Raw genomic sequence first — 24,772 nt, 5'->3', positions numbered from 1 at the left:
ATCTAAATGTGAGCCCAGTCGTTAGATGCAAGAAAAATAGTGGAATAGGAGGGAAGTGTTTTTAATAGGAAAGTGAACACAAGAACAAGGGGACACAATCTGAAGTTAGTTGGGGGAAAGATCAAAAGCAACGTGAGAAAATATTATTTTACTGAAAGAGTAGTAGATCCTTGGAACAAACTTCCAGCAGACGTGGTTGGTAAATCCACAGTAACTGAATTTAAACATGCCTGGGATAAACATATATCCATCCTAAGATAAAATACAGAAAATAGTATAAGGGCAGACTAGATGGACCATGAGGTCTTTTTCTGCCATCAATCTTCTATGTTTCTATACTCCTTGAGTTACGACCACAATTGAGCCCAACATTTCAGTGAATTTTGCAACATTTTATGATCTTTCTTGGAACAGTTGTTAAGTGAATCATTGCAGTTAAGTTAGTAACACAGTTTGTTAAGTGAATCTGGCTTCCCCACTGCTTGTCAGAAGGTTGCAAAAGCTTCTATGTTTCTATGTTTCTTCTTCTTAGCAGGCATTTCTAACATGGCTACAATATCATTCATTTCAATAGCTAAATTCTAAGACAGCCTTACTGACTTCAAAGTGAAAGCCTACAAATAGTGGCTGCCCTGATCTTCTTTAGCCACCCAAATGGTGGTAATCATAGTCATATACCGACTCAAGCAGGGGTAGAAAAAATGCAAAAAGTAACCACATCTCATTGGCTACACTGCCACATTATCCAATGTTCACATGTGCATCAATTCAGCTGAGCCAGTTTTCTAAGTCTTCTCTTCTTTCTTCTCTTTGCCACTTGACTGTCTCCTTACAGACACTAACCTCCAGGGTTATCTTTGGCATAGTTTTATCCCATTCTTTCACAAGAAGTCATAATGACAGCATAAGAAAAACCAAGATAACAGATATGACATCTTAATCCAAGCCACAATTTATGTTTTCCAAAACATACCTTCTATTCTGCACTCATGCTCTTAGCATACAACACACAAACACACCCATATCTACACACACCAAAAAGGAAGTACAGTGGTACCTCATGATACGAACCCCTCGTCTTACGAACAACCCGAGATATGAAACCGGGGTTCAGAAAATTTTTGCCTCTTCTTACGAACTTTTTTCTTCTTACGAACCCGTCGCCGCCAAGCCCCGCCGCCCGGCTGTCGCTTTTTGAAACAGCCGGGGGGCTTCCCAGCGTCCTCCTGAACCTGAACGCCAAACCCAAATTTCCGGGTTCGGGTTCAGGAAGACACTGGGAAGCCCCCTGGCTGTTTTAAAAGGTGACAGCCGGGCTTCCCAGCAGCCTCCCGAACCCAAACTTTTGCCGAACTTCCGGGTTCGGTGTTCGGGAGGCCGCTGGGAAGCCCCACCGCTTGGCTGTCACCTTTTAAAACAGCCAGGAGCTTCTCGGTGGCCTCCCGAACGCCGAACCCGGAAGTTCGGGTTTGGCATTCAGGTTCAGGAGGACGCTGGGAAGCCCCCCAGCTGTTTTAAAAGGTGACAGCCGGCGGCGGCGGTTTTTTGCGGGGAGGGGGGTTTCGTTGCACGGATTAATAGATTTTACATTATTTCCTATGGGAAACAATGTTTCATCTTACAAACTTTTCGTCTTACGAACCTCCCCCTGGAACCAATTAGGTTCGTAAGAACAAAAACAAAAAAACAGCTTCTGCACATACGCAGAAGCAAAAAACAAGATGGCGGCACCTATGGAGCTGCCAAGAAAGCTGGTTCGGGGGCATGGCAAGCCTGGGTCATTGCTGGTTCCGGAGACCCAGGCTGCCAAGTTTCTATTGGTTCTATAGAACCAGGAGGAACACACCTCTGATTGTGACCAGAAAGGAGATATCAAGAGTTAAACAATCATGAGTGAAAATAACACTGTTTGAAAGCTATGAAAATGGGATTACAGTGTTCTCTCGATTTTCCCGGGTTCGAACTTCCCGAATAGCCTATACCATGTTTTTTCAAAAAATATTAATTAAAAAATACTTCGCGGATTTTTTCTATATCACGGTTTTTCCCGCCCGATGACGTCATACATCATCGCCAAACTAATAATTTTTGCAAATAAATAACAAAAAAAAATTATTATTAATAAATAATTATGTTTATAAATATCAGGATTACTAAGTGTCTTATTCAATGGTGAGTACCAGTAATAATGGTGAGTAAATTGTTGTTAAGGGAATGGGAAATGTAATTTAGGGGTTTAAAGTGTTATGGGAAGGCTTGTGATACTGTTCATAGCCAAAAATGGTGTATTTACTTCCGCATCTCTACTTCGCGGAAATTCGACTTTCGCGGGCGGTCTCAGAACGCATCCCCCGCGAAAATCGAGGGAACACTGTATTATGAAAAGTCCTGGGGGGGTGGGGGCAGTATTATAATACTAGACAAAACTTACGGATTTCTTCAACAATATCTGGATCACATTCTTTGTATTTATCTACTTCTGTCTTTAGATGGTCTCTCTTCTGTTGTAAGGCACCAAGTTCCTTTATTAGTGCTGTACGTTCTGCCTGAATATATTTAATTTGGGAGAATCCAAAATAAAATAGTCATCATCATCATTAAAATATATCATGTTTTCTGGTCACTGTGCATAGAGTATCCAGTTTATTTCAAATATAGCAGATAAAACTGGTGCAATCTAACTTTTTTTTCCTATAACACACAAGCACAATATAATTATGACCCTAATACAGTGAGACAGAATTTTTATTTTATTTATTCAGCATGTGCAAAATTTGTTTAAATAAAGTATCAGTATTATAATTAATATGCGGACAATACAATAGAGTAGATAGTATGTTAAATTAAAATAAAATCATAATAAAATCACTGTAACCTAACTGCTTCTGGTGTGCTGCGGTGAGGTCATCCCAGGTACCTTAAAATTTCCCAAGGGAACATTTTTGAACTATGAAGTTTATGAGGGTATATGAAATATAGACCAGTGTTTCCCAACCTTAGCAACTGAAGATATCTGGACTTCAACTCCCAGAATTCCCCAGCCAGCATTTGCTGGCTGGGGAATTCTGGGAGTTGAAGTCCAGATATCTTCAAGTTGCCAAGGTTGGGAAACATAGAAACATAGAAGACTGACGGCAGAAAAAGACCTCATGGTCCATCTAGTCTGCCCTTTTACTATTTCCTGTATTTTATCTTACAATGGATATATGTTTATCCCAGGCATGTTTAAATTCAGTTACTGTGGATTTACCAACCACATCTGCTGGAAGTTTGTTCCAAGGATCTACTACTCTTTCAGTGAAATAATATTTTCTCACGTTGCTTTTGATCTTTCCCCCAACTAACTTCAGATTGTGTCCCCTTGTTCTTGTGTTCACTTTCCTATTAAAAAACACTTCCCTCCTGAACCTTATTTAACCCTTTAACATATTTAAATGTTTCGATCATGTCCCCCCTTTTCCTTCTGTCCTCCAGACTATACAGATTGAGTTCATGAAGTCTTTCCTGATACGTTTTATGCTTAAGACCCTCCACCATTCTTGTAGCCCGTCTTTGGACCCGTTCAATTTTGTCAATATCTTTTTGTAGGTGAGGTCTCCAGAACTGAACGCAGTATTCCAAATGGGGTCTCACCAGTGCTCTATATAAGGGGATCACAATCTCCCTCTTCCTGCTTGTTATACACTGATATAGACTACCCCCGCAATAGTACACCCTTGGCAACATACTGTCTTAACAGCGCAGCTAAAAGTCTAGTATAAAAACATCAATCAAATTGGATATTGCTTCTCTTACGGTCAGAAACTACGGTGGCAGCAATGAGACAGAATTTATACTGTTATACCTGTTAAATATATATTTCAGGGCTAAGTGCAAAAGCACGTGTATTTTTGGCAATAATGGTTCAAGTGTGTGCAGATTATTAGAGTGCATCTATAGCCCTTACAAATCCATGTTCGTGATCTCCTATGGCAGTGATGGCAAACCTTTTTTTCCTCGGGTGCCGAAAGAGCGTGTGCGTGCACTACTGTGCATGCGTGAGTGCCCACACCCATAATTCAATGCTCAAGGAGGGCGAAAACAGCTGCGCTCACCTCCTGGAGGCCTTCTGGAGGCCAGAAACAGCTTGTTTCCCAACTTCTGGTGGGCCCAGTAGGCTCGTGTTTCACCCTCCCTGTTGTGGTTAGCTCTGGCCCTGCTCCTGCCCCAAGGACTGTGGATGTGGGGGAGACATCCACATGCTGCAGGCCTGTTTTGCCCCCGGTGGAATCTGCTGATGAAGGCTCCTCTGACCAAGAAGACATGAGTAACAGGGAGGAGGAGAGTGTGGCAGACAGCTCAGAAGGAGATCAATTATCTAGCTCCTCCTTGGATTCAGAACAAGAGTTAATGATACAGCCACGCATGCGGAGAGCGATGCATAGGCAACAACAACTGAGAGATTATTATCAAAGGAAATGAGGCCACCTGCGGTTGGGTGGGGCTGTGGTAATTAGTGAGGCTGCTATAAATAGCAGCCTGTGGGTTTGGCCATTGTGGAGGATTATCTGATCGTTGTGTTTCGTGCCTGCTTTGCTGACTTTGACTTTTTGTGTGCTGATTTTTCCCCGCTTTGAAACTAAACCAGAGCAAAGTGTGTTTCACTTTGTGAAAGAAGGACTGGGAATTGCCTCACGGCTGCAAGCTAAGTATCACAGAACTGATAAGGGACTTGTACAAATTACCAGTTTAGTTGGAGATGAGTGCTATTTGCTATACAAGAACAGGGCTTAGTTTAAGTGAATTTTCATTATAAAGAACATTGTTTTGAATTTTCAAATGTGTGTGTGTCTGAAATTTGTACCTGTGAATTTTTGGGAGGAGTCTACCAGAGAGCCTGACAGAACACTCCCCAGGCTCCAAAGACTTCCCTGGAGTCAGGGGAGGGTAAAAACGCCCTCACCCATCCCCTGGAGGCTTCCTGGAAGCCAAAAACACCCTCCCAGAGCCTGGCCAAATCTGTTGGCCAGCACACACAGGCTCGTTGGAACTGAGTTAGGGCAACAGCTCACGTTCCAGATATGGGTCTGCGTGCCACCTGTGTCATCCGTGCCATAGGTTCACCATCACTGTCCTATGGTATGAATACTTTAAAGGAAAGTGTAACAAATTATAAAAGGATTTAGAAATAAAATAATTCCTAAAATGTAGAATTTCAAACAAACTCTATAGCTGCCACTTACAGAAAACCCATACAGTGATACCTTGTTTTACAAACTTAATTGGTTCCGGGACAAGGTTCTTAAGGTGAAAAGTTTGTAAGACAAAACAATGTTTCCCATAGGAATCAATGGAAAAGCGATTAATGCGTGCAAGCCCAAAACTCACCCCTTTTGCCAGCCGAAGTGCCCGTTTTTGCGCTGTTGGGATTCCCCTGAGGCTCCCCTCCATGGGAAACCCCACCTCTGGACTTCTGTGTTTTTGCGATACTGCAGGGGAATCCCAGCATCGCAAAAACAAGCGCTTCGCTGGCAATGGAAGTCCGGAGGGGGTGGGTTTGTAAGGTGAAAATAGTTTGTAAGAAGAGGCAAAAAAATCTTAAACCCCAGGTTTGTATCTCGAAAAGTTTGTATGATGAGGCGTTTGTAAGACGAGGTATCACTGTATTTTCATCCTGACTACTGTAATATTTTCAAATTGGAATTTCATCTGGACTTGGGGCATGGCAAACTAGGGATGTCATGGTATTCTCCACCACCACCAGATCTTTTAAAAAAATATTCCAGAAGACACCATAAAAGAATACAAAAATGTCACAAGATTTGATATTATCATACAGTATTATTATTTTTTTAGATCTTGAGCCACCACACAAAATTACACATGGCAAATGGCGCTTGATTGGTTACTAAGTAGTGTTCTGAAAAAAAAAAACTTACAGTATCTTCCCGCCCAGTTTTTGACTGCTTGATGCTTTCGTCTAAATCCTTTTTCTTCTGACAATAGTCTGAAAACTAAAGGAAAAGAAAAAGCAAATCTTAGATTATATAAATATTAATAGTAATATTCAATATTCATTTTTAAATTTCATTTTCATTTTAGAAATAATATTGAGTTTCCAAAAGGCTTAGATTTTTCTAATATGTCCGTACATAAGATGGCTATTGTGGTTAATTAATCATAACAAAATTTTCAATTATTGGAAGACTATGGTAGGGTAGCTTTTTTATGTTGGATAATCAACAGTATTATGCAAAAATATGTGGAGAGAAAAATATTTAATACTTAACATTTTAGCTTGCATAGTAGGACTATAATATGGACAAACTGCAAGACACCCGGAACAGTGTACACTACTGCATTCTGCATCAATTGTGACTTCCTATGTACATACCTTGCAGTAGAACAGCTGAAAAATGACCAAGCCATGAGTGACTGTGATAAATGTATTTATCAGTTTATGTCTTTAGCTGACTATTTTCACCAGTTTCCAGTTCTAAACATAATCCTGAATTTGCATATTGAATGACAAAAATGCCAGGTATGTGTAAAGAAACATTGATACAATATTCTATATGGGTGTATACCTATATGTGTGTATACGTTGTATGTTACATACCTAAAACATGCTTATATAGGTGGCATGGTGAATGCATATTAAATGTATCAAATGGTTTTCCAGAGGGGTAATTAGAGTTTAATTTATAGCAACAGAACACCCAAAAAGGCTTATCATTGCTTTAAGATAATTTGTAAGGTTTTAAGACAGTTCTTCTCAAACCTAGGTAAATTACCTAAAATTGGGTAAAAGGTTTTTTTCCCTTTGGCTAATACTACACAAACCACAGGGGCATTTAAACAAGGACATTTTAATAAGTAGTAAAAAGAACTTTTTGATAGTTTTGGCAATGATGGGAAGTGTTTGGTAAGTGCTACTTCAAGATGTCACAAGATGTTACCACTTAATATCTCTCCAATTTCCATGAATTAATCTTAGAAACATAGAAACATAGAAGACTGACGGCAGAAAAAGACCTCATGATCCATTTAGTCTGCCCTTATACTAGTTCCTGTATTTTATCTTAACTTTATCTTCATCTTAACTTTGTAGATGACCGCAGCTGCTGATAAGCTTACAAATAAGCATTTTTAAAAGTTTGAAAGGATATAAATTCTGCATGAATATAATGCAAACAGAAAAGCACTGTTATCTGAATATTTTATATGTTCTGAACTTCTTAAGAATATAAATAATCAGCAGTATGTCTTTTTAATATCTATAAGTACATAGCCTATTAGATGAGTTACTGTACTTTAATGCCTCTAAAATGTTTGCTAATATAGCAATTTTATGATTGGTTTGCCAGCTAAACCTTAGAATGGTCCACAGCATATCATACAAACTATATTACTTAAAGTTCTGTTTTGTTAATTCACTGACAAGTAAATTGTAGAATCTACTCTATCCACATTGCCTCTCGAAAGGTATTTTCGTATATGATATCTTTATACAACAACTCTTTCATTTTTTCAGCAAATATGAAAAATCAATCTTGGATCTCAGCTTTTTAACCTTTTAAGCAAAAATCTCTTTCAACTTATAATATTGCTTAGTTTAGCAAAACTTTCTAAATTGCAGAAATGATACTACACAAATTGACTTGTCTGGAACTGATGAGTAAATATTTATAATCGCTTTAATAGGATATAAGATAGCCAGTAAAAGATCAGCATTTTTACAAAATTATCAGGCATTTCTGGTAAACCATAAATAAAACTTGAGGCCTTGGCATTTTGTTACTAATGTTCTCTAACAACCAGCGATATGCATAACATTCTGCTTTGGCGTTTGGAAATACTACTCTCCTTTTAAAGATCCCCAAGCTGGTTCCCATTAAATTCACACAATTTTGCTTTATTCAAAGTTCTTCCTTAATTGATTTTAGGATTGAAAGCATACCTACGGTAGCATGATAACCACGTTCACTTGCTTTGATAAATGGATCATTTTACCTACAGGATCATTTCCAGAACCCCATATTTCTTTTAAGGTAAAAAGATCCAAATGTTGCTATATTTCATAAAAATCAATTTGATTTAGCAATCTAGTATTGTTACTTAGTAACAGTAGTGAAAATATACCTTAACCATACCAAACTAATAAAGCTAAACCTTAAACAATGTTTTTTTTCCTATCATGTTTTCCCCAAAATAAGATTTGTTTATTTGTTTGTTTGTTCATTCATTCATTCATTCATTCATTCATTCATTCATTTATGGGATTTGTATGCCGCCCCTCTCCGGAGACTCGGGGTGGCTAACAGCAATAATAAGACAGCGTACAATAATAATCCAATACTAAAAATGATTAAAAACCCATTAATATAAAAACCAAACATACGTACAGACATACCATGCATAAAATTGTAAAGGCCTAGGGGGAAAGAGTATCTCAATTCCCCCATGCCTGGCGGCACAGGTGGGTTTTAAGTAGCAAGGAAAGGCAAGGAGGGTGGGGGCAATTCTAATTTCTGGGAGGAGTTGGTTCAAGAGGACCGGGGCCGCCACAGAGAAGGCTCTTCCCCTGGGTCCCGCCAAGCGGCATTGTTTAGTTGAAGGGACCCAGAGAAGACTCACTCTGTGGGACCTAACTGGTCGCTGGGATTCGTGCAGCAGAAGATCCAGACTTATTTTCTTTTGGGCCCCAAAATAAGCACACTGGCTTACTTTTTGGAGAGGTCTTTTTTGGGGGGGGATGTGCAGGAAGCAGCAAGGCGTGGGGGCACTGCTACCGCTGGCCCTGCCCTCCCTCCCACTGTCTATTTGTCTGCAGCTGCAACAGGCCAAGCTCTCTGCATGCCCCAGCTTCTGCCCTTCCTGCTGGCCCTGTTGCTGCTGGAACACTGGAGCTGGGGTTTTGCTGTGCCGCTGGAGCCCCTCTCAGTAGAAAGCCACGAGAGTTGCCGCGCCGGTAGAGCCATCTTGGCAAGACACTGTGTGGTGTGGTGTGCCGTTGCGTGTACGAGCAGCTTCACCAGTGACTTGAAAAGAAGATGGACAGTGGCATGATAGATGTCGGGGTGTAGGAGGCCTAGCGGCAGTGGTCTTACAGCAAGTAGGTGAATGTTCTACCTCCAATCCCCCACTCCCACCCTAGCTTGATTTTTACACCTGCGCCTTGCACCACTTCGTACAACCAGATGATGGGCAGGGTTAACTAGTGCTTATTTTTAGTGATGGGCGAACTGAACCCGTACTGAATTTTGCGTTGTTCGGTATGCCGAACACGAACCCGAAATTTTTACAAACTTCGAGCAAAGTTCGGGGTCGTGCTTGGCGTTCGGAGCTTTGACGTCACCGGCAGGTTGCTAAGGACGCCAAGGTGATCACTTCCTGGATTCCATGGAATCCAGGAAGTGATCACCTTGGCATCCTTAGCAACCTGCCGGTGACATCAAAGCTCCACCCCCAGAATCTCTTTGTGGGAGAGATTCCCTGTTCGGGTTCGGCGGAATTTTGCGTAAAGTTCATCCGAACTTGCCGAACCCGAACACCGTTGGCTTCGCCCATCGCTACTTATTTTTTGGGTAGGGCTTATATTACATACAGATATGAAAATTGGGCTATGGCTTGTTTTTACCATAGGTCGACTATTTTGACTATTTTGAAATTTAGATCAGAATTGCTGTGCAGAAAGAAAATGTTTAACGTGATTATACTATTATATAAATGAAATGGATTGCCTCTGTCTTCTTTTAAGATCTTTTTCCAACTTATCAGTCTTGGTCACAAATCCGAGGAAATCCTGGTAGTTTCTCATTCAAGTACTAATCAGGTTTATCCCTGCTTATTTATTTTAAGAGATTAGTGAAGCTTAGAAATTGCTGAACTGGCTTTAATTCTCCCTTCCACAGTGATTTTGATGAAAATTAATTTGCCCCATTGTTAATAACAAGGAAATAGACCATGCTGGGAAATATCGAATTCCTCCCAAACTGCTCCCTAACTACTATTGATTTACAGAATGGCAGGCGTTCTCAGCAAGAGTTTCAAGAGTTAGCCAAGATAAATAAAGTAATTCCAAAGACTTTTGGGTTCCTCCAAACCACAACCATTATGGAATCATTTGGCAAAACTTTTGAAATCTGGTATGTTTGCTTCAGGTTTAAAACAAGATACATTTTCCATTTCACAAAAGCCTTGCTTGCATAGTTTACAATTGTTCCCTACTACACATTTACAAGAATTCTTGAAAAGTTACAAGCTGAGCCAATGTGGAAAACAGATCTTGCTTCCTCTCTGCATCTGGCAAGCTGAATTCTGTCCAAACAGAACACTCTTCAAAGGTAGCCCCATGTAGAGAGCATTGCAGTAGTCGAACCTCGAGGTGTTAAGGGCATGAGTGACTGTGAGCAAAGACTCCTTGTCCAAATAGGGCTGAAATTGGTGCACCAGGCAAACCTGGGCAAACGCCCTCCTCGCCAAAGCCGAAAGATGGTTTTCTAAAGTTAGCTGTGGATTGAGGAGGAAGCCCAAGTTGCAGATCCTCTCTGAGGGGGTCAATAATTCCCCCCCAGTAATGGACGGACAGATGGACATGTCCTTGGGAGGCAATACCCACAGCCATTCCGTCTTGTCTGGATTGAGCTTGTGCCTGTTGACACACATCCAGACCCTGACAGCCTCTAGCCACCAGCACATTACTTCCACTGCTTTACTGAGTGGATACGGGATGGAAATGTACAGCTGAGTATCATCAGCATACTGGTGGTAACTCGCCCCGTGCCCCTGGATGATCTCACCCAGCGGTTTCATGTAGATATTAAATAGCAGGGGAGAGATGATCAACAACATCTGAGCCCAGGGTCCGGATTTCGCTCGTCACCAGTTATCCGGACTGAGCCCATGGGGGAGGAACAAGGGACCGCTTTCAAGCAGTGGTCCCTTGTTCCCCGTGAATGGCCTACCCCATGTCTCCCACCATATCATCCTCTCCCTAGCAGGACCAGAATATTCTGGCCCTCCACCACCCCAGAGATAGGCACCCCCATTCCTCCTCCTCCAAGCCGTCAGACCAGCTGTCCCTTCCATTCATTTCATACATCCCAGATATCCTCTCCATCCAATCATATTTATACATTAGTCTTAAAATTGATCCCCTTAATATAATTAAAAACAAAAATTTTATTAGCCAATAAATAATATCCCATCACAATCACACTCAGTGTCATAATACATACACATAATCAATCACATTCCATTCCCTCCCAACACCTATGATAAGAAAGAAGTGATTGGCCCAGAACCCCCAGTTGCTTCCATTCCGCAGTTCAGCATATCAACCACTGTACCATGCTGATAGTATCATAAGTAGACGGTAGTAAATTTATTCTATAGACTGGAGAACATGAATCAGTTACATTGCTATAGAATTTTGTTAGGGTAGGCTAGCCTTTACCAAAATTTTAAACCCTAGCAACAAATATTTAACCAAGAGCCAGCTAATTCTTAGATTCAGGGCACTAATCTTAAAAAAGTTTTAAAAAATCACAATATTTCTATTCAAATATTTTGTTTGGTCTCAGGCCACTAAAATTTTACATCATCTTAAGTAGGAATATCGATATCTTATTGTCTGCGATTATTTCTGCTTTAAAATTTTGTTTTATTATTTTCATATTTGGTAACATTAAAGCTATCACGTAGGCAGTGATGGACTGATGTGTACAATGTAGATGTATTTTAATCATATTTACTTCAGTGTAATCTAGTGCAATGGACTAGCCGGGAATACACATTATCACTGAAACTAACAATATCCAATTCACAGTAAATTGCACAGCTAAAATTACCTTTTGAAATAAAAACTCAGCATATTTTCTAAAATATTCTTGCATTCATTGTTTTACTCTGGCTAATATTCCACTTTTTCTTTGCTCCATTTCATTTTGGAGTTAAACAAAGCACTCTTCTTTCTTGTATCTATATAATCAAAACAAATGTAGCTATTTTATTCATTTCTATATTTCTTGCTGAAAATATTTATGTCATCCTAGCATTTCTCCTTCTGATGTTATAATTCCTTCTATTTCTCTACGTTTTACCAGAAATGGCAGCTGTACTGTCCCTGCAAATTAAACTGTGCATGTTCTGAGTAGCCTTGATGTAATTATATTATATTATATAATAACCTTTAAACATTCTAAGTTCTTCCCTTCCCATCCATGAATCAAGAGTTCCTGGCCTCTAACAATTGGAATGCATCCAGGGTTTTTATAGCACCGGTGAACGTCTTCCAGGATAAATAACAATGAAATAAATGTCACTAAAAAAACATTTGTCTCTTATGAAGGCAATATACACTAGCACTGTTCTGCCAATAAAAAGATTCAAATTCAAGGACCATGAAAAACATCCAATTAACTATATGGCAACTATATGTGTTAGTTGGTAATTGCATATTGGTATTTTTATAAAGGAAAAACTAGGGGAAAATGTTCTGTTATAATGTATTAAGAGGAGCAGGGCAACAAAGCAACTCAATAGATAGAAAAAGTATACAGTATTTGCAAACATTTTTAAAGTTATCCATGTAATATCCAAATACAACTTCTGCAACTGGTTGTCCAACTTTTATTTCTCTAAGATAAATAGCATTCATAAAAACTACATTTTTTAGGTCTCTGTTTCATGAAGTTATTAATGGTGTTTAAAGCCCTTGTACGGTATGTCCATTACTTATACAAAATGACAATAAAGAGGCTTCATCTATCTACCAGCAGCTCAGCAGAACAACTTTCTATAGGTATTTTTTTTTACATAATCTTCAGTTTTGTTAAGGCAACCTAATAGGCTTTCTAGATATTAAGATTATTGAACCTGACACTCCAAGGCTTTTTCTCATATTTTTATGCCCATCCAACTGTAACACACATAGATCAAACCCTCTAAAAATATTAGTACAGTAATACCTCGTCTTACGAACTTAATTGGTTCCGGAAGTAGGTTCCTAAGGCGAAAAGTTCGTAAGACGAAACATTGTTTCCTATAGGAAACAATGTAAAAGTGATTAATGCATGCAAAGGGGGGGAAAAAACGCAAAATGACGCTCTGCTGGGCGGCGGCGCCCGGCTGTCACCTTTTAAAACAGCCGGGGGGCTTCTCGGCATTCTCCCGAACCCAACCCCTAACTTTTCAGCACAAATGTCTTATTAATTTGATAAGGAGAAAGATCACACATTACTAAACATTTATAACCATTCCTGCATAATACAATCATCAAATGATCATGTTCGATCATTTGCACAGTCCACTACACAGTTAGCATGCAAACTTTACTCACAATAAGTTAAATTACACGAGCCCAAAGAGACTTGTTTTCTTGACAGGGATAGTCAGATACTGATGCTAGTCCAAACTATTATGGGTGTGGCTCATCGTAGGATGACAGACCAATGGAAACATAATGAATTCCACAGCAAAACCAAGCCAAATTGTTCTGCTTGAACTATAATATTATTTGGTGAGAGCAGCATGGGATTCCCATTTTCTGTATATTAAAAAGATAATGCAGTTGAAAATTTTGTATCCTCTACCTCTGAGTTCCCCAACCAATTGCAGACCAGTTGTAAACAACTCACAACCCACTAGTGGTAAGCAGCCCAGAGATTTACATTGGAGTTTGTCAAGGGTTTATTTGCATACACCTTATTTGCAGATCAATACACACACACACACACACACTCATACACACACCCTTCTTAAAGCTGCAACAGATTGTCCTCAACTAAGGAACATTTGTTCAATTATTACAGCAGCAATGAATGGACTTTTAACCAATTCTCATAGTTATGGCTCCTGGAACACCTCCACACACTCCAATGGTTAAAATTCAAAAGCTTGGCAACCCACCCATCCTGCACTTATGACTGCAAGGGAGATTCAACAACCCCCATTTCCCTATCTCTCCTTCCATTTTGATCTTCGGGCCTCCTACAGTCTTGAATTGGGGCTAGGAGGGACCAATTCCTGAATTGATTGGGTGGGCCCTCATTAATGACCAATGGAATTTGGTTAATGATGGCAATGGGGAATGCCGAGACTGCCTTCACTAAGCAACACAGACACATGAGGTCATGCTTTACATTACATTGCTTAGTGACAGAAATTCTAGTCCAGTGATGGTGAACCTATGGCATGGGTGGCACACGGAGCCATTATTATTATTATTATTATTATTATTATTATTATTATTATTTAGATTTGTATGCCGCCCCTCTCCATAGACTCGGGGCGGCTCACAACAATAACAAAGACAATATAAGAACAAATCTAATAATTTAAAAAACGCTAAAAAACCCATTATTAAAAGCAAACATACCATGTATAAACTGTATATACATTTTAATTGTTTTTAGTATTGGATTATTGTTATATACTGTTTTATTACTGTTGTTAGCCGCCCCGAGTCTGCGGAGAGGGGCGGCATACAAATCCAATAAATAAATAAATAATAAATAAAGTATAGGCCCCGGGGAGATGTCTCAGTTCCCCCATGACTGACGGCAGAGATGGGTCTTAAGAACTGCTAGCAGGTGAGCTGTTGCCCTAGCTCAGCTCCAACGTGCATATGTGGCAGCTGATTTTTGGCTCATAGAGGCTCTGGGGGGCATTTCTGGCTTCCAAAAACAATCTGGGGGGATGGGGGGCATTTGTACCCTCCCCTGGCTTCAGGGAAGCCTTTGGCACCTGAGGAAGGTAAAACATGACCCTACTGGACCCACAAGAAGTTGGGAAACAGGCCATTTCCGGCCTCCAGAGGGCCTCTGGGGGGCAGGGAAAGCTGTTTTTATTCCTCCCCAGGCATTGAATTATAGGTGTGAGCACTTGCGCATGTGTGATAGCGCACACTCATGCTCTTTTGGCACCAGAGGGGAAAAAGGTTCGCCATCACTGTTCTAGTTTCAACTCTAATCATAAGTCAAGGACTACCTGTATTTACATTTCTGTCTCAAATACTCTACTAGTAAGAAAGGATTATGCTATTTATTAACTAGCATATAATTTTCATCTTAGTTTCAGGAAAAGCACCTTTAAATTTTTCCACACATTATAATCGGCTTTTTTTTTCATCCTTGCCTCTTTATTTATTTTATTTGCCTCTTTATTTATTTTATTGTATATATTTGTGTATGTTAATAGAAGTTTGTGTATAGTTGTTTTAAGATTCTTTTCTACAGACAAGTAGCAGAACGGTACCTTAACCTAATTAATGACACTCTTAGAAGCTTGGGGAAAATGTTAAGTTTGAAATAATCCTTCTTTATTATGATATCTTGAGATCTTTGAAAGGTGAGTGATTGTTGATGGGAGGGGTGTAGGGTGCAGGAGTTCCAATTGGCTGTGAGATCCAGGATGCAGAGCATGGGATATCTCAGTGGGTGGGTGAGGGCCTTAGGAGACTGGAGGTATGTATCTTGTGCCTGTACACCAGAGGGACCCCATATGCCATTTAAACACCTGTGCATTCATTTAACAAGTACACTGGAGAGAACAGAGACTTCTTAAATGAGGTTGTTTCTTTAACACCATCCCAATTTTCAAATGCTATGAGCAGAATCTCTTATGGTTGTAACTAGAGGATTACCTGTGTGTTGCTTTAAAAATCCTTTCAGTGAAGATGACCAATTTAAATGAAAACATTCTCATGCTCTAAGGCACAACTTTTGAAAGGGAACCATTCCTTTATTGCTTCCCTATGGTTAACTCCAATATATATATATTAATGCTAACTATGGCAATGGATATAATGATCTAAAAAGTATAGGTAACTAAACTATAGTGACCTTTAAAGCCCTTCATGGCATTGGACCAGAATACTGTACCTCCGGAACCGCCTTCTACCGCACGAATCCCAGCAGCCGATAAGGTCCCACAGAGTTGGCCTTCTCCGGGTCCCGTCGACCAAACAATGTCGTTTGGCAGGCCCCAGGGGAAGAGCCTTCTCTGTGGCGGCCCCGGCCATCTGGAATCAACTTCCCCCGGAAATTAGAACTGCCCCCACCCTCCTTGTCTTTAGCAAGTTACTCAAGACCCACCTATATCGCCAGGCATGGGGGAATTAAGACATCTCCCCCAGGCTTTCTTATATTTTATGTTTGATATGTATGTGTTGTATGGTTTTTAAATTGTTGGGGGTTTTCAATATAAATTTATTATTAGATTTGTTCCATTATTATACTGTTTTTATTATTGTTGTGAGCCGCCCCGAGTCTTCGGAGAGGGGCGGCATACAAATCTAATAAAGAAATAAAGAAGAAGAGCATTGGAATTAAGTGATAGACAGCGAGAAGGGAGTATATAAATAAAGAAATTTTAAAATAAAATAATTTAATAAATCAAATATGTAGACTGTGTAAACCAAATTTAACATTACATTAATGTACCTTTTGCCTGCTATTAAATGAACAGCTTTTATAAATATCTAAAATTCAGTCATTAGTTTATAATACCAATAAAAACTCAGCACTACTAACTGTAAATATTTGATAAAAAACACTACTAAGTTCAAACAATACCAAGAGTAAAATACTTAAAATAATTTTAAAAATACTTAAACATAATGAAGATAGTGAGAAAATGCTTATTTGGAAATATTGTTATTTAATAATTACTGTATTTGCATAATAGGAGGCAGGTAGAATTACCTGATTCTGAAGTTCTTCCAGTTTACATTTTCTTGTGTGCAATGCTTTACTTGGGAAGGCCCAAAAATAATTTGACGTCCCAATCCTATCAGTGTCTACCATACCATCATCAACTAAGCTTTGCAGGATATCTTTCACTGACATAGATGCTGTCAAAGAAATAATCGTAATTATTATTTTGAAAACTTACATAGATTAGGAGATAGAAGAATAGAAGGGGAAGATCTGGAGAAAATCACAAACCATAAACAGCTGCAAATAGAAGAATGACTATAGCAAAAAAAGAGAAAAAGATAGTGAATAGTAATTCCAATCCCAAAACATCTGGAGAGCCATTTGAACATTGCCAGTACTGCTAAAATCATAATCAGTCAGTTGCAAAAGGCAACTTTCTTGTAACATTTTACATCCTGAGATAATATCTTTAATAACCTCAAATATCTGCCTATCTTAGGTCCTGGGAAACAACTTGATCGGTGGTTAAAAATGCCAAATTGTGTTTAAACATCTGACATGATGATGTCTTACCAGTTTGGTTAGTGGTTAAGGCACCAGTCTAGAAACTGAGAGACTGTAAATTCTAGTCTCACTTTAAGACATGAAAGTGACTTTTGGTCAGTTACTCTCTCTCAACCCAAGTCATCCCACAGGGTTTCTTGTGGGAAAAAATAAGATAAATATTAAATTAAACTACCAAACCCAGTTAGATCTAATTTTCAGACTTCTGTGAGAGTAAGAACATGATGTCTTTGGGGAAAAAAACACTTTCAAATGGAATTATGATTCTAGCTTAGAAACAATCAAGTTTAGGTACTTACTTATTCCTTTTTCTTTTGAAGCAATTTTCTCAATATCCTTTAACTGAAATACATCTTTCTGATTCAAAAAAAGTGAGAAGAAAACAATTTGTTTTGTGTTCCTATTACAGCAAAGGACAGAAACATTACTGAACTCGCTAAATTCTCTCACTAAATGCATTGCAAGAATAAAAGAAAAACTATGTTAAAAATAAAAATATTACCATAAAAATATGATAATATTCCAGATTAAAGAGATATTTATTCTTGTATGCATCTTCCCTGCTCCACCATACATGATGCAAGTAGACAAACCTTAATGATTATAGATTCCTGACTCATCTAAGTCTTTTTATCTACAGTATACTAAAATAGTTTTCCTCAAATTAAGATTAAATATATAAAACACTACATACATTTCTTAGAATATTTGGAATGTTTTACATTAAAAGGCAATTTATCAAAGATCAATTGTCAGATTGAAAGTAGAATTCAAGAAGAGTTCACGATACTACAGAGAAAGTCTAACATTTGTATGCCTTTTTTGACACATTCATTTTTCCACATTAGTTTACATGACAAATTACTCTTAAGCACCATGGACGTGATTAGTATATAGCAACGACCTTTAACCAGTCCTCTTGGCAACTCTCTTTTTCAAATCAGATTCTCAATTATTTTTTTTAAAATATCCAAAGTAATAGAAAGCAACAACAAATATTTCTTACTGTTTCAAAAAAGATTTCCATCATTCGAGTTCTCTTCTCTTCAACGCTCAGACCTCTTTTCTTTGACTGAATAGGAAAAGCCATGCTACATAAATAATTGCATTCAAAGCCAAAAATCTTAGGTACATAAGTTGAAATGAAAGATTACACTGAGAGACTGAAGAGTCTCAACCTATCTAATAGGTATCATCTTTGATAAATTTCTAAAAACTTCCTGCACGATTTGTTTGCAGTTATATATATAAAAATTATATTTAAAAGATGATATGTCTGATTTCAGTCATAAAATTAGTTTTTTGTTTATGTTTATCTGCATAGATTTTACTACCTATAGTAATTTAATGTATTTTTTTCTTCAACAGAAATATCAGTATATGCAACTACCGGTATTTCAAAACTGTTAAGACACTCAAATATAAAACTTGTTTCTGATGTGTTTGCTTCATTTATCATGTTGAGAATAAAAGGAATGTTATCTTGACACTGTAGAATCATATTTTTGTCTGACTTATATTATTCCATAATAATTGTCTACACACATGTCATAATAAAAATATTAAATAATGTATCACAATACAATGTATAATAATAATAATAATAATAATAATAATAATAATAATAATAATTTATTGGATTTGTATGCCGCCCCTCTCCGTAGACTCGGGGCAGCTAACAACAATAATAAAAACAGCATGTAACAATCTAATAATAAAACACTAAAAAACCCTTATTATAAAACCAAACATACACACAAACATACCATGCATAACTTGTAATGGCCTAGGGGGGAGGAATATCTCAACTCCCCCATGCCTGGCGGTATAAGTGAGTCTTGAGTAGTTTACGAAAGACAGGGAGGGTGGGGGCAATTCTAATCTCCGGGGGGAGTTGGTTCCAGAGGGCCGGGGCCGCCACAGAGAAGGCTCTTCCCCTGGGGCCCGCCAAACGTTTATAAAATATATTTATAAATTACAAAGTAAATGTATAAAACAAACTCATAACAACTTCAAAAATGAACACACACACACACATTTTGTGATATAAAATATGGGAAATAAATAAACATGGCTTTTCAATAAACAGGCTTTTTTTCTTTAAGACTCCCATTTGCTTCATAAGATTATTTGGAAAGTCTGCCTGCAGCTGCTGCTAAACCGCCTGCTATAGTATAGCAATACCTTTTTAGGACCAACCAAGAGTATCAAATTCTAGCCAATTATTGCATAAATCCATATACTAAGCCGTGGTAGCGCAGTGGTTAGAATGAAGTACTGCAGGCTACTTCTGCTGACTGCCGGTTGCCTGCAGTTTGGCAGTTCGAGTATTGCCAGCTCAAAGCCAGCTCAGCCTTCCGTCCTTCCGAGGTGGGTAAAATCAGGGCCCAGATTGTTGGGAACAATAAGCTGACTCTGTAAACTGCTTAGAGAGGGCTGTAAAGCACTGTGCTATTGCTATATTATAGTGCTAGCCTATTTTTATACCTATGCAGCTTGTCATTCTGAGTTTTGGGAAAACACAACATAGAAAAACTGCACTAAAAAAGGGCCAAAGCCACTATGAAAGAAATAGTGTCCAAAATACCTATTATTATACTGTCCTGAGTGACAGCTATGATAAAGAAATCCATTTCTTTCTACAGTTAACAACCTATTTAGCAATAATATTACACATACTAAAGTTATAAGTAGATATAATATTAACTACTGAAGATACTATTACCCTTCCCTGGCAATGCTTTTATTTACATGCTCTTTAACCTATTATAATCAATTAAACAGTGTGGATAGCAACAGGTGCTAAGTTTCAAAAACTCAATAGCAAAACATTTGTTCAACTTTCAACAACAGGCTTTAAGACTAGTAGTTGTAAATGATTTGTTTAAAATAATATGTTTCACCACCCTCAATTAACTGGCTGTGGTCCAAGTTATTTCCACAGCAATATGCATTATAGCTGTGTGTATAAGATATTTAAGTTGTGTTTATGCCCATTAAGTTTATGGTGGGGTGTATAGACATATACCTTTTCTATATGCATTTCTCTTCTTTGGTTACAATCTTTATTTTGCAGTACAGTAGTTGGCAATTGACTCCTGTTTATGATAGGGATCATGTGATCACCTTTTGCACCCTTCTGACAAGTCAATGGGGAAGCTAGATTCAATGTAACAACTGTGTTACTAACTTAAATGCTATGATTCACTTAAAAACTGTGGGAAGAAAGGTCATGAAATGGGGCAAAACTCACTTAACAAATGTCTCACTTAGCAACATAAATTGTGGTCATAAATTGAGGACTATCTGTGTTTAATAGATCCAGCATAGTGGAATTACTAAACATATACTGGTCTGAAGGTGAGGAAATATGGTACCTCATTCACAATTCTATCCCCAAAGTCTGTTTGCCTTCTATATGAGCAAGGGAGGGCTGAAAATATACATAATTTTAAGTGGAGACTGCTACAAATGCTCAATTCATTGTCAATCTCACTCAGTGATCCTATATTGATTCTGTCTCAAAGGATCCTTACAAAGATTAAATGCGAGAGAGAAGATACAGTATAAGTAAAATAGAGAGCTCTGTTTTCATCTAGTCAATTTATGTATTAAATAAACAATATGAGGGTAGTTACTAAGGCAGACCTGGGGAACGACGGTCCCTTTAAGACCTATGGACTTCAACTCCCAGAAATCCTGAGCTGGCATGGCTCTCAGTATGGCCGACTCAGGAATTCTGGGAGTTGAAGTCCACAAGTCGTAAAGGGACCATCCTCTCCCACTCCTATTTTAATAAGAGATCAAATGTCCTTTTTGTCAATGCCCGCTTTTTTGAGGCAAAGCCTTATGGGCTTTAAAGACATTTACTTCTAGGCTTTTGGGTGGTCTGTGACACCTCCAAATAGGTTGCCTTACAACTCGTCCTCCATCACCGACACGAGTTACGCTGAAAGACGTCAGGACGCATCATATGCGGGAAAGTGATAGTTGAAACCTAATTTCTGACAAACCCGAAAAGAGGCTAATTACACAGCTTCTTCCATCAGGACTTGGACTCCAGTTTCTACTTTCCCCACAGGCACCTCAGCGAGCGTTGGGCATGATGGGAGCTGTAGTTCAATGGGGAAATAAACAACGTCAGCCGACCGTATTGCCTTTACAGCCTACTATACGGAAGCGCTGAGTGACTTAGAAACCTTCGGAAGCCCGGCGGACACGGGCCGGCTTACCATCTCCTATCCGCTACACAGGTCCTCCTTCAAACGGCGGGAACGGGATTTGAGCGGGAAAAGCAGCGGGAAACCATCTCGCCTCCTTTGAAGAGAAAGCGCCGCCCGATGGCGCTCAGCTGTATTTGCACCCCGGCAACGGATGAAGCGGCCCCGCCCTTTCCTTTTTTCCCTTCCCCCTGATGTCCTATAACAGGGATATGCAAAGTTGCTTGTCTATGACTTGTGGACTTCAACTCCCAGAATTCCTGAGCCAATCATGCTAGCTCAGGAATTCTGGGAGTTGAAGTCCTCATGTCATAGAAGAGCCAACTTTGCCTATCCGTCCTGTAGAGCTAAAAAAGGGGGCAGAAAATGCGCACGCGCACACGGGTGCTAGCTTGGTCATTATTCAGCTGTTTTCTCCTTTTTCCCCGTTAAAGGGAAATCATTGTAATACTGTACAGTACTTCTCAATGCTTCGCCCAAGCATTCTAATGAGTAACAGGGCGTTATTTATTTCTGCATTTAATTCCATACGTGGAATTGCGTATAGAGAATATTATTTGGGGAATATTAGCGCCTGGTTTACGTATTTAATTTCTATTCCTACAGTCAGCGCTACTCGAGATATTGTTTTAATCCGAAATACTGACAGGAATATTAAAACCAGAATCAGAACTAATGTTTTATCTTTTGTACTACTTCTATTTTCAAGTGTTTCCTAATGAGTTTATTTAAAAAAAAACTCGAAAAAACGAATATTAAACCAAGATAAAAGTAATCTAAACTGAGGGAAATTTCAGAATGATTGCTACACTTATTAAGACCGCTCTCACTCTGAATTCACGTCTCTATGGTGTTTGCAATTAAATTTATTTTTTATTTATTTATTTTGTCCAATACACAATAATACACAATGAAGGTAATAGAGGACACCTTCGAGGAAATAGAATTAGAGAAAGAATAGAAGAGAGAGTATAGGATAAAATAATGAGAGAACAGAAGATATAGGGATAGATAGTGTATGCTTTTTATATATATTGTGGTTTTTTAGGCTTTTTAATGTAAAATTGTTATTTTAAACTTTAATATTAGATTTTTTTTATCATTGCTGTGCGCCGACCTGAGTCTGTGGAGAGGGGCGGCATACAAATCTAATAAATAATAATAAATAATAATAATAGAAGAGAATATATATGGATCATTGTTATTTTTCTTTATAAGGACTACAAGGATTTTAAAAGATTCTTCTGAGGTTCTTCACAATCTTGGTTTCACCATGTGAATACTTGGCGTCATCCAAAAAGGTGGCCAGTTCATTCTTACCCTCAATTCAAGTTAATTTATGAACAAACTTAAAACAGAGTCCAAAAACATCCTTGTTGAGCTCTGCTTCTTTTAATTGTTCCTTTATTTTTATTCTTTGGGAATTAAGGAATTAAGCAGTTCCCATGAACTCTACATTTTTTTAAAGAAACAATTAATGGACAATTTTAGTAGAAGCTTCAAGAGAAGTTTGTAAAAAGTGTTTTGTAAACCCAAGTATAATATTGACACGTTCATCTCCATCCACTCACTCATTGACACCACTTTTATAAAACCAACTATGATGATGGGCTTATTGTTTAATTAATACAATGTAGAAATACTATCAGAAAATTGTTTTAGATAAAAGATGTAATTTCTTCCTATTTGATATACAGTGATCCCTCGATTTTCGCGATCTCGTTCTTCGCGAAACGCTATATCACGATTTTTCCCACCCGATGACGTCACTCTCTTCCTTCCTTTCTCATCTTTCTTTTTCTCTCTCTTTCTCTATCTTGCTTCTTCCTCTCTCACACTCTCTTCCTCCCTCTCTCATCTCTTTCTTTCCTTCTCTCTCTCTTTCTCTATCTCTCCCCCTCTTGCTGGTGGGCGGCGGGCGGGCGAGCGGGGGCATCAGCGAGGAAGACCCAGGGAAGGTTCCTTTGGCCGCCCAGCAGCTGATCTGCTTGGCAGCGCAGCGAGGAGCCGAATCGGGGTTTCCCCTTTGCGTGGGCGGCGGGGAAACCCCGATCTTCGTCTGCTCGCTGCTGCTGCGCTGCCGAGCAGATCAGCTGCTGGGCGGCCGCAGCAGCAGCGAGCAGACGAAGATCGGGGTTTCCCCGCCGCCCACGCAAAGGGGAAACCCCGATTCGGCTCCTCGCTGCGCTGCCGAGCAGATCAGCTGCTGGGCGGCCAAAGGAACCTTCCCTGGGTCTTCCCCGCCGCCCACGCAAACTCCACCATCTGCGCATGCACGGCCATGAAAAAAAGGGCGCGCATGCGCAGATGGTGTTTTTACTTCCGCAACCCTACATCGCGAAAAATCGATTATCGTGAGGGGTCTTGGAACGGAACCCTCGCGATAATCGAGGGATCACTGTACTAACAAATCAGGGCAACAGTGTATATTACAGATCATTTAACTGTTCATGCTCAGTTAATCTTTAATATTTTATAGAGGTAGCTTAAACCTACAGTATATTATAAAAACTCCCCAGAGTCTGGCAACTGGATGGAGCTGAGCATTTATTGCAGCAGGTATTTCTTCTTTATGTCCTAGGAGAGAAACATCTACCACTACCTAGGATTACTCAACCTTCCGAATGGGAAGTGAGTGTTTTCACCATTAGCTCATCAGGTCGTTTTAGTGTAGTGTCAATGACTACTTAATAAACATAATAATAAATGTTTATTTATAGTGCCCTTTTAACAAAGGGCATAACAGCATGTTAGCAATAGCACTTTTGTTTTTAACAGAGCCAGCATATTGCCCCACATTTTACCTACCTCAGAAGGATGGAAGGCTGAGTCAACTTTGAGCCGGTGATGAGATTTGAACCGCTGACCTACAGATCTACAGTCAGCTTTAGTGGCCTGCAGTACTGCACTCTACCCACTGCACCACCTTGGCTCTTTCAGCTTCAACCACAACAACATACGGGCACACAATAGATACAAACTTAATGTAAACCGCTCCAAACCTGACTGTAGGAAATACGACTTTTTTTATTTTTAAATAAATAAAAATTAATTTTTTAAAAAATTTTTTAAAAAAGGATATACGACTTTAGTAACCAAGTAGTTGATGCATGGAACTCACTACCAGACTCTGTAGTATCATCTCCCAACCCCCAAAACTTTACCCTTAGACTACTGTTGATCTCTCCCCATTCCTAAGAGGTCAATAAGGGGCGTGTATAAGTGCACCAGCATGCCTTCCGTCCTGTCCTAATGTTTCTTTTTATATGCTTTACTAGTATCATATATATGAATACAGTGATGCCTCGTCTTACAAACGCCTCGTCATACAAACTTTTCGAGATACAA

General features: G+C 39.0%; 1 protein-coding gene across 1 annotated transcript in view; it reads right to left on the bottom strand.

The window, feature by feature from the left end:
- The window catches only part of MND1 (meiotic nuclear divisions 1), a 37,586-nt gene extending 15,976 nt beyond the window's left edge, over nucleotides 1–21,610 (bottom strand). The window contains exons 1-6 of the mRNA XM_070756663.1: nucleotides 21,437–21,610; nucleotides 18,211–18,276; nucleotides 17,504–17,561; nucleotides 16,686–16,834; nucleotides 5,919–5,993; nucleotides 2,432–2,546 (exon numbers count right to left, since the gene is read on the bottom strand). Coding sequence (XP_070612764.1) covers nucleotides 2,432–2,546; nucleotides 5,919–5,993; nucleotides 16,686–16,834; nucleotides 17,504–17,561; nucleotides 18,211–18,276; nucleotides 21,437–21,439 — 466 coding nt within the window. The 5' untranslated portion in view covers nucleotides 21,440–21,610. The remainder of the gene's footprint in view (nucleotides 1–2,431; nucleotides 2,547–5,918; nucleotides 5,994–16,685; nucleotides 16,835–17,503; nucleotides 17,562–18,210; nucleotides 18,277–21,436) is intronic.
- Between the last annotated feature and the right edge of the window lie 3,162 nt (nucleotides 21,611–24,772).

This window comes from Erythrolamprus reginae, chromosome 7 (genome assembly GCF_031021105.1).
Source record: "Erythrolamprus reginae isolate rEryReg1 chromosome 7, rEryReg1.hap1, whole genome shotgun sequence".
Lineage (NCBI taxonomy): Eukaryota > Metazoa > Chordata > Lepidosauria > Squamata > Dipsadidae > Erythrolamprus > Erythrolamprus reginae.
Note: the sequence above shows the minus strand (reverse complement) of the source record. Positions and strands in the feature narration are given on the sequence as shown.